Source organism: Medicago sativa, chromosome 5 (genome assembly GCF_051527215.1).
Source record: "Medicago sativa cultivar Bolivia chromosome 5, Bolivia_mono, whole genome shotgun sequence".
NCBI lineage: Eukaryota > Viridiplantae > Streptophyta > Magnoliopsida > Fabales > Fabaceae > Medicago > Medicago sativa.
Window position 1 is genome coordinate 22645817 of NC_140753.1, and position 15460 is coordinate 22661276.

The following is a 15460-nucleotide window of genomic DNA, read 5'->3' on the forward strand; positions in this document are numbered from 1 at the left end:
CCACAATAATAAAAAAGGCAACCTCACCACACTACTGTGTACGTGCTCAGTAAGTTGAACTTGGTGGATTGCAAGATTAAACAAAAGTTGGTTACAATAGTAATAAAATGACCTTCTCAATAAAAATAATAATAAAATGACAATGAAGATAATAGTAATAATAATAAAAAAGTAGCAAACAAGAAAATAATATAAAATAAAATACACAGTAAATTAAATTTGATTATCTAAAATATGTTTTAAGTTTGATTTTTTTATATGGGCTTTTTTGTCAATTCATAAAATCAACCTACTTCTCTCTCTCCTATTTCTCTAATCTTTCTCTTTTATCAAACAATACACCAAATCTACTCTATTTCTCACATCTTTCTCTCTTCTCTTACTCTCTCTCATCTATTTCTCTCTTCACAATTTCTCTTCCAAACCAAACACACCCTTAAAGAGGAACTTGACCTAGTTTTGAGTATAAATTTGAACAAAAAATCACAACACAAAAGATAGAGGGGAGAGTTGGAACCAACAGATGAGAGTCCACATCCTATTTTTTTTACTTCATGCATCTTCTTTAATCTTTAATCATCACACAACCATGAGTTACCACACAAACCATTAGCCACCATAAACTAGATCTCATCCTCATAAATAACATCAATTTAATAAAAATTTTTTTTAGAAACAATTATAAATAAATAAAATTAGAAACATAGGAGAACGGGAGAGAAATCAAGGATACCTAGGATGGTTATCTTTCGTTTCAAAACTCGACTTTTTGCTTTGTTTTACCGACTTGGATTCCTTTTTAATTCAGCCTTTTCTACTTATATTTTTATTTCTAAAAAAATGTTTTATAAATGGTTGCTATGTTTTTGTGTTTCATATGCATGTATGAGCATACTAGAGACAAAAATTAAAATAAAAAATGGAAATTTTGTCGCATGTTGAATGCATTTCTAATAATTGCTATAATCCTGTGTCAAATTTTCATCCTAATATCATTGTTGGTGTCCATAATATGTTGTTTATGTTTAAAACTTGTAGTTTTTTTTTTGTTAGGTTTGTTCCAACTAGTGTGGTTAGAATTTCTAGATTGTCAATTCTTAATGTACAAGTTGGAGCAAATATAGCAAAAGAACGATACAAGTTGAAGACGAAACTAAATATTATGGACATGATCATTGGTGATTAAGATTGAAATGAAACATGTAAGCCATTCAAAAACACAATGGAACATAGAAATGTATCAATCTTTTCGCGTGCATTGAACGTGTTAACAAATATTGCATTTTTTGTATTTTTTTTTTTAATCTAGCTTGCTCATATATGCATTGCATATGTTACATAACAAATTCAGTTCATTTGCAATTCTTTAGTAAATCTAGTTGTATATGATCTGAAGTGGAAATTTCTTATACAACCATAATTTATCGCCTCAATCGCTTATGGATACTATATTCACTAAACTGACATTGTTAGATGGTATAAACAAGAAGATCGTAAATTTGTGCAATCAATGTCGGTCATGGTTGAAGTTTTATATGGTTTTTAAATATCGTGGACCACCAATCCCACATATATATAATATTAAACTTCTCTAAAAAAAAAAAGAAATAAAAATAATGACTTTTTTAAGGGATACAAAAAAAAACAAAAAAAAACAAAATTACAAAATAGACATTGATATTTCAAAATTTACAAATTAAATAGAGAAATGATATTTTGACAACCACTTTTTGACAACTTTTGGACAACTTTCTCTCTCATACTCACATGATGTTGTTATTCTCTCTCTTCCTTTTTCTCTCTCCATTGTTTTTGACCAATAAGAAGTGAGAAAAACAAGGTTGTCAACAAAGTTGTCATCAGTAACCAAAAAAAAAAACAAAGTTGTCATCAAATGGATGTCAAAATATCATTACTCAATTAAATAATAGTAATACTATGTTTGTTACAATTACAATATAACACTAATGCAGATGCACATTATAAGATTCTGAGTTCGAATGCATCATTGATAATGCGTAGATTTAAATCATAATTGTTCTACCATCTATAGATTTATGTGTTCGTTTTGAGAGATTAATCTCTTCAGCTGCACACATATAATATCGGTTAAAAAAGTGCGCATAATTTGTTGAAAGCCCATATTTGTTGTGGGTAAAAAGATCCGGCCCATGAGGCAAAGCACCTTCTTCTGTTCGTCCTTCCATCCTTCGCACCACTGAGACTGAGAGAACACGAAATGGCGTCAAAGGGTAGTAGGAAATGTTTCCAAATAGCTTCATCTTCTTCTAAAACCCTATTATCTCGTCGATCTCCTTCTTCTTCAAACTCCTATAAATTCAATTCTTCCGCTTCTTCTTCTTCTTCTTTTCAAGCTTCCCCACAAAAACGCTCACTCTCCTACTCCATAAGGTAAATCAGAATTTATATATTTTTCTATATTTTTATTTAAATGTATCTGAATCTGAACTGAATTGAATATAATTATTATCATTGTTACATATTAGGTTTCCGGTGCAATTGGCTGGTACACAAGTATCATTGACGCCATTGCATAGTGTCACTGCTTCTGCATTGTTCACTTCTCTGCTGTCTTTGCATAATAATACCTGGGGTGTTCTTTCTGAAGGTACCATTATTCTCTTTAACTTCCAATGTAGTAGCTCAAGTTGTTGCGTAGGGTCTATTTGGAGATTGATTTATTTGAGCTTCTCTATTGGAAGAACTTATGAAAACAACTTATAGTTTTTACGAAAAACAATATGACTTTTATTTTATCTTTTGCTATGGAAATAGCTGATGTTTTGGGTTTGTCACACTACTTGTTCGAGGCATTGTCCTCTTTGGGTGTACCCTCACGGTTTTGGTCTGGCGCCTCGTTAGGTTGAGGAGTGTGGATGATGTTTATAAACTGTTTTTGGCCTCAATTCCCAAGCAATGTGGGAGGCCTCAATTCCCAAGCAATGTGGGACTATTTTTTTTGGTAACTAAACAGTTTGGAACTTTAAGATGTACCAGAACAACTTATAATGAGCACTTATGTATGATAGGTGCTTATGCTATAACCTTCAAATTAAGACGTTTATCTGTCGTGATACTTCTAGTGTTATGTTGATATATAACAGTAGGACTAATAAGACAGATTCGACAAATGGATTGAGACATATAATTTTGAGTTGGAGAGACAGTGATACTTACGAACTAAATCAGGGTTTACTTTTATATTTTTTAAGAACTACTCTTTGTCATTTTATTTGAAAACCACATTGTCTGAGATGATAAAAACTAACAAGGGGGCGATAGTACCACATTATGTTTTGTATCATTTTTGCCAATTTGGGCGGGATAGTTTAGCTTCTTCAAAAAAAAAAATGTTTTGCATCATTTTAATTATTTTTTTAGCTTTAATGTGACTGTAATTAGTAATAACTCTGATTGTTAGTGAATAGGATTGTAACTTGTTATTGGACCTATGTTTTGACTTATGTCCTTTCCCCGCCTAGATTATTGGTTGTTTGCATGTCTGTATCTGTTCATGTGTAGAGTAACAATAACAACTTCAGAGACACGTGTTAGAGAATGATACTCTATGGTGTTATAGTGATCATTTGAGCATAATCGTTGTTGAGTTTATTTCAAGTATAATAGTCATTTGCAATTTCATTGTTTGTCACAAGGCTTCTAGTTTCTCATGTCAGGGAAAAGTTTAGTGGTAATGATATTTGACATTTCACTATTGTATTTTCATCTCACATTTATTTTCTGGTCAATTTGTTTGTACCCATTTCACCACTATTCACCCAATTTCATTGGCAAATGAAGTTCATAATATAGTTCCTAATTACTAATATTAAGCGTCCTTTTGATTCAATTACAGCGGATGTGACCTAAAAACAATGTTTCAAATACATAGGCAGGCAAGTTTTCACTTTCAACTTTTACTTCCTTAATAGGATAAGTTTAAGAATACTTCACGTATGGGGGAGGAGCCAGGAACATTTGAAATACCATCTTCATGTTGTGTTCCTGACAAGAATAGGCAAATGTAGTGACAAAAAAGTAGAAAATTTAGCCTGAAAGACTTCATAGTGGTTCAATCTAATTTAGTATATGCATAAGTTTTAATGATGATGTGAAAACCAGATGATAATCGAGAGACATTAACTTGCTAAACGAAATGGCAAAGCTGTGGCAAGTGGTGCTATGTTGCCTGTGCCGATGCTGGTGGGAAGATCCTTATCAACACTTTGGCAAAATGGTGATGTCCGACTAATGGTCTGGGCTCTGGGATCTTTTTGTGCATTTGTGAAAAGGGAAAAAGTGATTCTTATTAATGCTCCTGTAAGCACTTTTTAAAACTCTGCCAACCAAGTTTTTCAAAATCGAGATCCTATTTAGGTCAAAAGGGAGTTAAAAGATTATAAATTGTGGGATCATAACACGAGTATAACATAAGATCCTTTCTAAAATTATGTTACTAAACTTTAAATAGAAGTATGATGGTACAATTAATTTGAACACGAAATAACAAGTTAAAGGTCCTTCTTAATTTGAACAGTTTACAGAGAACCCAACAATCATAGAGAATGTACTTCATGTGAAGGCACATAACATTACCACACCACCCGAGTTTCAGCGTTTCACAATTTCAGAAACAAAAAAATAAAACAACAAACAAGAGTGATAGATACAGAAAGCATTGTTGTAAATGCGACCCGTGACCGTGTGTGTATAGGCATTTGGCAGAGAGAGCTGTAACCTGCAAAGGCCGACCTGTTTTAATGGTATGATGGAAAAGGTTTGGCAGCAAGACTGCTGACAACACAAAAATCTTATTTTATTTTTAAACCAATGCTTGAAAAGGGATTTAATTAGGATTATTGATTGGCTATGACACATTAACCTGGGCTGGAAAAATCTGGCATATAGTTTAATAGATATGGATAGAGTTTATTGATAAAGTAGATTGAGTTGTATTTGTCTACTTATTTTTGTTTGAAGTTTGTTATTGGTTTATTGTTAGTTACCTCTATCCCTATGTAAGACCCTTCTCACAAGACCCTCTTTAAATTACAAAATGCATTAATTATTTTTTCACAAAAATACCCCCAATTAAATGGAGAAAATTAAAAGAACAACCTTTTCTCTCTTATAATTGAAGGATAATTTTTGAAAGAGACTGTACATTATTGTCAAATTTAAAATGTAAAAACTACTTTTCTTAATTCTTGTGTTTTGCTCAATGAGGTCTTACATTTAGGGACAAAGGTAGTAATTAGTAGTTACTATGCCTTTTCTTTTCTTATCTGATTTTTTTTTCTTTCTCTTTAGATGATTGCAAAAGTTGTTTCCTTGTAATTTTTTTATTCTACGCAACGAATCATCATACTACTTAACTTAAATCATCAACTATAAGCTGATAGGATTCTTGCATTTTGAAGTCCTCCACTATAATGATGTTCTTCTCTATTCATTAGCATATGTATATGTTTGTGTTGGGTGTACTAATTTTATAGTACCCCTGGGGTTGGCACCCCTACCCAATTGGCAGTAATATTGATTGCAGAACTTAATGATAAAAATTAGTGCTACTAAAACACTTGTTAGATACATAAAAAAATTCTTCAGTACACAATAACCCTGACATTCACTTGTGATTTTGTGACAGGTTTTGCAACACCTTTATAACATTCTGATAATGATATCTTGCTTCTAGGCCATCCAGATTCTGTTAGGTGCAGGTTGTTTCAATACTTGTTTCTAGTAGGTACTGTGATCAATAATGTAATTTGATTCATTTTATTTATCTACTTAGACTCTCAGGCGCAGTCGTCCTGTTTACATTTACCAAGTATTTTTTTTTGGTTTCAGCTCTCAGTATTTCCCTGATGGTTAACCCTTCAATTTGGAAAAAAAAATCATGTAAAATGTATACTAGTTTTTCAAGTGACTTTATTTTGCATGAATCTTCTATTCAGCTAAAGTTGTTTATCATGTGATTTGATCTATTTATTAATTATGAATTTCATAATCCAAATTCTCAAGCTTTGACACAATTATTTTGCTTGGTACGTACCAAACGTCATCATGATCACCGGATCAGTATTGCTAAGATTTGTGGTCGACGACCGTTCAGTTTTTTAAACACTGCTTATAACCCTTAACTTTTTGTTTAAATTTTTTCCAATGTAGTCTAAAAACAATTAGAATTTCAACTCTTGCCTATTTTGTGGTATACTTTACTTGCTAGGTAAATATATTTGATGCTTTTCGTGTGTGGAGGTAGACTGTTGAGTATTTAACAGTCTCGCCATTGTCCTTTAAAGTATAAAACAAACATATATTCACTTCAGATACTAATATTTACTGTATAGACATAAAACTGCTCTTAAGCGGGCATCTATTTTTCGATATTTATGTCTTTGGTTTCGCAGTGGGATAGGCAAAATTTCAGGCGCATAAAATTGATTTTATCATGTTGATATCGATTGAAATTGATTTTGCCTGTAAAATTGATTCTGACTTGAACTTAGGACATGTAGCTTTTGATTTAAATATGATTTTAACACTTAAATTTATCGTTCAACTCACTTTATTATTAAAAAAACTTAAATTTATTGTTCAATTCACTTTTAATTAAAATGAATTTTATAAAATAAACTTTTCAGAAATAATTTCTTGTCAAGGTAACAACCAAACACTTTTAAAGTTTTGATTTTTTTTTTTTTTTATATGGACGAACTTACAACTTTACTTAATGGGATATTATGTGTCCATTTGGTCAGAGGTACAACTTGTTAATCTAATTACAACAAATAAAATTACAATTTAGAAATAAAAAGGAAAGATTCAAAAACAGACAAACACAAAAGGAAAAAAGAACAAATTCGAACGAGGCAACTTGCAAGCCTTTACACAAATTTTGCTAAATGATAAAAGACCAAGATTCTTCTTTACCGAGGATAATCACAAATTCTCCTTTTCACTTGTTTTTTCATTGTTCCGGTTTTAGCTTTGATTAGAAGATCTTTGAGTAGAAGATCTTCATCGACATCCTACTTTTCAGACTAGGGGTGATGCCTGTAAATATATTACAACACTTGTGTTCGTAAGCGTCGTGGATCTATCTATTAGGTTAGCTTTAGGGTAAAGTTTGTGTGTACATAAACCAATGCCCCTAACATTTAGTAAGCCAAGATATCATCTTACTTAGTATTCAAACCTGGACCCAGTTTGCTAACATATTACACTCCATGTTTACTCAAGAATGATGACCATAAATTATTGAGAGAAGTTTTTTATTTCGCACTCGGTACTCCCAATAGGCCAATAGTGTATATACATCTTCGGAGAGGAGACAACTATAGAATGAGGAAGGAAAAAAAAGATTTATTAAATAATACGATAGTGATAAATAAACAAAGGATATCCCTAAAAAATGACCAGGGATATATGTACAAAACATTGATGTATTAAATGTTAGTTAGAAGGTTTATATTGGACGAAAAAACATATGTTGAACAACGTACCGTTGTTAAGGCTCTATATATTTAATGACTTAGTTTTAAGTGAAGATATGAAACATCACATTGTAATTATTATAATTATTAGCAAGAACATGAACATCTCATTGTGAGGATGCATAAGAATCACTTCCTCCGAGCTTTTGACCCTCTTTTGTACCAAAAAAAATAAAAATAAAGAATCACTTCCTCCATATTAAAAGCAAGTCTCATATTTGCAAGAACATCTTTACACATATACCGATAAACATGGATAATCTTCACTTCCCAACCGGAAGCAAAAAGACTTTTGATTCTCTATATTATCCATCCTCCAACTTGATCCACTTCCTTCTCCCCATATTGATGCTCTTAACCACCACATATATGAATAATGAACCCATCTGCACCTCTAGCTTCAAGATTCCTTCCCTTAAGCCAAACATAAACCTTGATAATGATAAAGACCCTGTAATTCAACCACATAAGCACTTTTAACTCCTAGACACTTCATGAAGCCAGTCACACACACACACACACCTGGCTCCTCTTCATGAAGCCAATTCAAAAGGCTATTAGCACCATTCTGATCACAACCACAATTAATCGTCGTATCATTATAGAACTGAAGCCAATTAAGAACCTGGCATCACTGTATAGTTACATTGAGCTGCCAAATTTTCTTCCACATAGGGTCCCCTCTATAATGACTCCATGGGGCATACCTGCAAATTTTAACTTCTCAAATAGTCACATTGAATAAATCATTGCCACGCTTCTTAGCTTATGAACCAAAAGGCCTCACAACTTTTCTCCTAACAAACATATACACTAAATTTTCATTCCCAAATAATCACATTGAATAAACGGCCACCAACAAGGGATAGGCAAAGATGAGGGAGTAAGAAAGAGTACCAATAAAATTTTATTTTGAATCAATCAATAAGCTCCAATTTGTTGCTTCTAAAAACTCATGTGTATACTAAGAAAAAATGTTCAACTTGTATCCAAATATATACTAAAATTTTGATGTTGTCATCGTGGACACAATGAAGTTTGTTTCCGGTTTGATTCATAATCTCAACTTTCAGTATATTTTTTTTTTTAACTTCTAATGATTTAAAAGTATTTTTTTTTTGAGAGGATGATTTAAAATTCAGTTCTAAACTTAAAAAAATATTGGACAAAACACTCATAGATAGAAAAGTTCTATATAGTAGACTTTCTTAATATGTGACTGTAGACCAATACCCATAAATTGCCTAAAATATCAATGGCACGACCTCTTGAAGTAAAAGTTTATAATCATGGTCGTTTTTATGATAGAGACAATGATCTGATCAATATCGATGTACAAAAACAAGGAAAAATAAATGAGGTGAAATTTGAGGCGATATATTAGATCAACGTTAGTCGTCGATTGAGTTTCATACGGATTTTAAATATTGTATAGACATATTATAATATTAAACTTATTTTTTTTTTTCAAAGAAAAGGAAGAAAAGAAGACAAAATAATTACAAACATGGTATACCTAATTTTGCTAAAGGGTTTAAGCTTTATTTCTCTTAAAATAATCATCTTAAGGCTTTACCTTTGAATCCCATAAGAAGTATCCATATTAAACGGATTTGTTGAGCTTTGTCCTATTTCAAATGGGTTGTAGATTACTTGGTATCTTAGTTTTAGAGACATCATTTGTGATCTAGGTTCTCAAACAACATTGATCATTATCCAAAATGATGTTCTACATCATCATCTTTATACTCCTCTTGATTTTTCAAGGAATGTTGCGTTGGCTCATACCTTGCATGAAAAAAACTCTTGTCTAAGTTAACTCGTTAAATTGAGTATTTCACTTTCTTATGAGCGCTCTAGATCATCCCGAATTACCCATATTCTATAATATATCAATCTATTGTTTAGCTGAAACTTGGGGAGCTCAGTTCCTCAGTTTATAGTATTTTCTTTCCTTGTCTTTTGTTTCCCATTGATCGAAACAAGTATTATAGTGACTAAATTGCCACAAAATATTTTATTACCATTTGTTTGAATTAGATAAAATATTCCCTTTTTTTTTACATGCAAATAAAATTTCACTTAATTTTCTCCCTTCCAAAAAAAAAATTAACTTAATTTTCGATGTAGATGTGATAGCGAATTATTATTTTTAATTATCTATAATCTATGATGATTTTTTCATTATTGAAATTACACTCTTAAACAAATTTGTCGAAATAATGCTATATTGTTTGTGTTATTGAAAGAAGAAAAAAAAATTATACTATATTTGATATATGAGAGGGGATATTTTGACTCCAAGAGTAAGTGTAATAACTTACTCCAAATCTTGACTTTTAATTACAATTTTGATTAATGGTTTAGATTAATTGATATGGTAGGCTTTAATTTCATTCTTTATTGTAGTCAACACTTATCACCACAAAATAACAAAACAATTAATGTCTTTTAATTGTTTTTTTTCCTTCTCCTATTACTTTTTTTGTTTTCACGTTAAAAGAATTTTTTAATTAAGGTTGATGGTAAAATAAGCATCGAAGTTTTTTATTTGACCACAATTTTTTTTCTTCTCCCTTTACTTTTTTTTACGCTAAAAAAAATTGCATATATATTTTTTTAGGTAAATGTTTTTACATTTGTACATGTTTTCCTTATTATTTAATTTAAATTGATGATTAAAATAACTAATTTTACTTATGTTCAAATGCAGGTTTATGGCCATGGTTGGATCAACAACATAGTGATTTACAAGGCATTAGAGTGGCATAATTTTTGAGATGTTGGAATTTTTAGCTCTTGTTATCGAAATTGATTTGGATATAAGAAAAGGTCTGGGTTACTTCCTCTATTATATTGTTTTTTCGTGACAGATTGGTATAAAAATGTGTGTTTACAAAAAATATAAGAAAAGATGAGGATTATAATGAAGAAACCAAATAAAATATGTTGTATAAAAAAGTAAAGGGAGAAAAAAAAATTGTGGTCAAATAAAAAACTTTGATGTTTATTTTACCATTAACCCTAAAAAATTCTTTTAACGTGAAAACAAAAAAAAGTAATGGGAGAAGAACAAAAAAAAAATCAAAAGATATTTATTGTTTTGTTATTTTGTGGTGATAAGTGTTGACTACAATAGAAAATGGAATTAAAGCCTACAATAACAATTAATCTAAACCATTAATCAAAATACGAATTAAAGGTCAAGATTTGGAGTAAGTTATTACACTTACTCTTGGAGTCAAAATATCCCCCCTCTTGATATATTGTTAGCTTGTTTTGAAGGAATTTGATATGTTATTGTTTTTATGGACAAAAAATTAATATAGTTTGTTTCATTTTTAAAGTCACAAACATGACACTCGTGCTTATAATTTTAATTTGTCCGTTTGAACACAAGTGGTATGATAACAACAATTCATGATAGAAAAAAATGAATAAACATTCAATTTAGTCACTACATTATCACTCTTTCATCTATTTAGTTTCTAAACTATTAAAATTAACTAAAAGGTTTATAGACTATACTTTCATTCTCAATTTGGTCCCTATCAATTTGGTCCCTAAGTACATTTTAACTTATTTTATTAGTTTAGAGACCAAATTGACAAATAAGTGAGATTTTATGAACTAAATTGACTGTAATAATAAAAACGAAAAATAAAAACTTCAAAAATTAATTTTTTTTTCTAATCAAACATTCTTAGAATATCAAATGAAACAAATTAACTTAACTTTTATAACAATTTCATTTTTTTATCTTTTGTTACCCCACACCCACCCACAGACCACAGTGACATCCCCCAGCTTAATAAGTTAATTTGACCGTTGGTCTCAACGTTCTTAATTCAAAAAACAAATATTACAATATCACCCCTACATTACCGTTACCAACAAACAATCTCACTCACTCTTCTTCACCAACCTCTTCTTTCTTCTTCACACTCCATTCTTGAAAACCCTAAAAATAGTAACAACAAAAATTCCCCAAAATCTCATCAAAACAATTTCAAACAATGGCAACACTCGCACCTGGAATTCTGGTAAAACTCCTCAACGGACTAAACACCGGCGTGAAACCAACAAGCGAGCATCGTAATTCACTCTTACAAGTCACCGACATCGTCCCCGCCGATCTCGACGAAAAGAGTCTCTTCCCAAAACAAGGCTTTTACATCAAAGTCTCCGATTCTTCGCATTCGATTTACGTTACTCTTCCTTCTGATCAACATGATTTTGTTCTCAGTAATAAAATGCAGTTGGGTCAGTTCATCTATGTTGATCGATTAGAACCCGGTTCACCTGTTCCGGTTCTTAAGGGTGCTAAACCCTTACCTGGTAGACACCCTTTCATTGGTACACCTGAACCTTTAATGGGCCTAAGGGAAAAAGCCCAGACCCAGGCCCAGGCTCAAACATGTAAGCCTAGTTCTGTTAGAGGCTCTTGGGGTACTGGGAGGAAGAAGAAGAATGATGATGATGATGGTGATGGTGGTGATTTTTTTCTGTCTTCGCCGATGATTTTTAAACCGGTTAATTTGGATTTTGATCAGTGTACACCGGTTAGAGGGAGGAGTAATGGTGGAATTGGGAAAGATGGGACACCTGTTAGGTGTTCTGTGAGTGGAGGGCTTTTTGGTAAAATGAATGATGCAAAAGGGGAAAGTCCTGGGTTGCTTAGGAAAAGTTGTGCTTTTGGTTCTTCTAATGGGAAGATTACAAGAAGTAGAAGTGTTTCTGAAAGAGAGAATAGGATACCTGCTAGCCCATTTAAGTCAAATGTAGGTACATTGTTCATTCTTCTTTGATTCTTTCATTTTTTTTGTGTGGTAATTGATTACTAATGTTTAGAAATTTAAGCTAGGTTTTTACAGAAATGTACCCTTTTGATGTTTTTGCAGCCTTAAAATGAGTGTAATTGAGGCTGTATTAGCTGTATTTGAGTTTCACTGTAATTGTGTATTTGTTATGTTTATGCGAAATTGAGGTTCTATCAGCCTCTCTGTGGCACCGGCATATGTTAGCTTTACATATGTCAGCGTGTTAGTGTCAGATTGTCAGTGTAGTGTACGTATCTGTGTTGGTGTTTCATAGGAATCAGCTGGGTTTGACTTTGAGTGAAATTGTGATTAGTTTGGGCAATTGAACAACTGCAATTGATGTCTTTCAGGCCTGAAAATGAGTGTAATTGAGGTTGTATCAACTGTATTTGACTTGATTACAATTATGATTTGTTATGTTTGTGCAACTAAACAATTGTAATTTAGGTTGTATTAGCTGTATTTGACTTGATTGCAGTCGTGATATGTTATGTTTGTGCGACTAGACAATTGTATTTGACTTGATTGCAATCGTTATATGTTATGTTTGTGCGACTAGACAATTGTATTTGATGTATTTGACTGCAATTCTGCCTAGTATCTAGGATTGCAATATGACATCTTTTAATTGCAAATTGACTATTTATTGTTGATATATTTCTGAATTTGTTTGTTTGATTATTGTGCAAAATAGCAGGAAAAGAGAGGTGGTACTCCGCCACCACGGTTAAGACATGCAAGAGTGACGACTTCTGTTGGTGTTATTGATGGAGTTACTCAAAAAGAGGACTCAAGTGTCACCTCTCAACAGAAATCTCAGTCTACAACTAATTCAGCTTTTGATGATTCTAACAATCTTAGCCTACCCATGAATTTACCAGCAAGACTCAGCTCCTTGGGAAAGGTACATTTTTGTTAAAGCTAAAGGTTGAACTTACTTCAACTTATTACTATTTCAGTCCTAAACTTTGGGTAGCGTGATATCACAGCCATATTTGCGGTCCCTGAATTTTATTTAAATCCTTTGATGTGTCTACAATAATCATATAACATGTATTTTATGTTGCATGACAGGAAGCTGTGCAGCAAAGAGAAGTAGCTCAAAAGATTGCCCTTCAAGCATTACGAGATGCTTCAGCCACTGAGACAGTAGTTCGATCCCTAAAGTATGTATTCCTTATTCAATTCTATTTTTGGGGACTAGCTTTGCACTTTTATATTGTATTAGCAACTAGCGTAGACTAGCAACTAAATAACTTTATTTTTGAACTTTTTCTTTTAGGATGTTTTCTAATTTAGCAAAATCAGCTCGAGCTGATGCACCTGCTACATGTTTTGAACGGTTTCTGGAATTCCATAATGATATTGTACAAGCAGTTAGTGCAATGATGTCAATGCAAGCAGCTACTTCAGCTTCAGATTTGGCTTCAAAATCAGATAAACAAGTTGAAGAAGAACAACCGCATGTTTTACACGAGGTTATGCAAAATTCCATAGACCAATCAGGAAACTCTACCGAATCAAATGTGTCAAAACGAAGGTGTGTTTATAAAGGAAAAATGGGAAAGCTGCTGAAGTCATCAAGTACTAATCAAAAGGAGATTTTGGAGAAGAAAGGTTCTACCTTGGAACCAATTGTTGAAAATGATGAGAACAAGAAACCAGTATCTTGCAGCTTAAGCAACACAGTCAAGTTGGGAAAACAGATTGAAACAGAAGCTGGGAATTGGTTTATGGAATTCATCGAGAAGGCTTTGGAAGCTGGTTTGAAAAAAACAAAGGAAGAGTCAAAAGGGGATGTTCGTAAAGTCCCTCAATCACTTATACTTAAAGTTATGAACTGGGTTGAGGTAGAACAATACCATAGTAATAAGAGGCCTAGCCATCCTAAAGCAGCACAGATTGCTCGGAAGTTGAGAATAAAGATTAAGAACCCTTGATACGTTGTTCAAATGATTTTTAAGTTGAGTGTGTATTGTGTTTGGAATAACAGTTGTGTGAAATCAATCATAGTAAATGTCACGAGCCACTTTGAGTTTTTCATAGTTGATTTTATTTGTATTATTCAACTCATATATGTATTATTAGGTTAGGATTGAACTAATATCAGTGATATTCATATTCATTGTTTATCTACAATGAGCATCTCAAATAAACAATTTTTTGTCAATTTTTCTCAAATAACAGTGCTTTCTTGTTTTCTACGTAAGGACTAGATTTGTAATGTTGCTTTTGTGCAATATACTAATATTACTGTTTGGTGTGGGTTAAGTTCAATGGAAATTTATCAATGATTAAGTGACATGAACATCAAAGTGGGATGACATATGTAATGATGGATGTATTTGTATATTGGAAAAAACATATATGGTTTTGATTCACAGATGGGTTAATTGGCTTTTGGTGTAGCAGTTCTGGTGCTGTGGATGGAAATACACATAAAAAAATAGATAGAATATTGGAATAACTATAAGAGCTTAGGCATGTAAACCAATTATAAAATCATCTGTCATAGCAAAATCATATGCAGCCCCTTCTGTTAGGCATTGGCAGGCATGTGATAAAAGTCGTTATTCTTGATGCATCAATAAGTCGTCTTGTACAAGCAATGATCGGGAATGCTTGCTGCCTTTCTCATCAGGTTCAATTGAATAACACTAGGATTAGTACTTTTTTTCCTTATGTGTTCTCATTATCTTCAATTGCCTTATCAATGAAAATGGAAAATTTAAATGGGAATTGAATTACACTTTGTTTATAATGTACTCTGACATTTTTTTACATGATTTTATTATCCAGATTTCGTTATTTGAAGCAGCTTTGTGAGCGAACAATTACTAGTCGCTGAACAGAAATCAAACCTAATAAGGGAACTATATTGCATGTTATCAGCACGCTCTATTATGCACACTTCATATTCAACTTCTTAGCTTGCCTTGTTCTCTTTCTAAATATTACAAATCTGCTAACATCGACTTTTTCACTGTTAGATTGACTTGGCTGAATGAATGTAAATCAAGCAGGTTTCTTTTCTTCTTATTTTTTCCAATATTAAATTATTATCACTGTTTATTTGGAAATTGGAATGTGAGTTAATGTAAAATTCTGTCAGTTTATACC

At 32.1% G+C, this 15460-nt stretch overlaps 2 protein-coding genes across 4 annotated transcripts; both read left to right on the forward strand.

Annotated features, from left to right (window-relative positions):
* The first annotated feature begins 2007 nt into the window (after window positions 1-2007).
* LOC146921071 (protein NUCLEAR FUSION DEFECTIVE 6, mitochondrial-like) lies at window positions 2008-6037 on the forward strand. Of its 2 annotated transcripts, XM_085714474.1 has the most exons (4): window positions 2154-2412; window positions 2508-2629; window positions 3878-3917; window positions 5669-6037. In XM_085714474.1, the coding sequence occupies exons 1-3, from the start codon at window positions 2240-2242 to the stop codon at window positions 3889-3891; spliced, it is 309 nt and encodes a 102-aa protein (XP_085570600.1). In that variant the 5' UTR covers window positions 2154-2239; the 3' UTR covers window positions 3892-3917; window positions 5669-6037. The 2 variants fall into 2 exon arrangements, with proteins under 2 accessions (XP_085570599.1, XP_085570600.1); XM_085714473.1 differs by lacking the exon at window positions 3878-3917 and having other exon boundaries at window positions 2008-2412.
* Window positions 6038-11461: 5424 nt separating this feature from the next.
* On the forward strand, window positions 11462-14521 carry LOC146921072 (protein CORTICAL MICROTUBULE DISORDERING 4-like). 2 transcript variants are annotated; one of them, XM_085714480.1, is made up of 4 exons: window positions 11462-12301; window positions 13035-13244; window positions 13415-13506; window positions 13623-14521. In XM_085714480.1, the coding sequence occupies exons 1-4, from the start codon at window positions 11537-11539 to the stop codon at window positions 14278-14280; spliced, it is 1725 nt and encodes a 574-aa protein (XP_085570606.1). In that variant the 5' UTR covers window positions 11462-11536; the 3' UTR covers window positions 14281-14521. The 2 variants fall into 2 exon arrangements, with proteins under 2 accessions (XP_085570606.1, XP_085570607.1); XM_085714481.1 differs by having other exon boundaries at window positions 13038-13244.
* The last annotated feature ends 939 nt before the right edge of the window (window positions 14522-15460 follow it).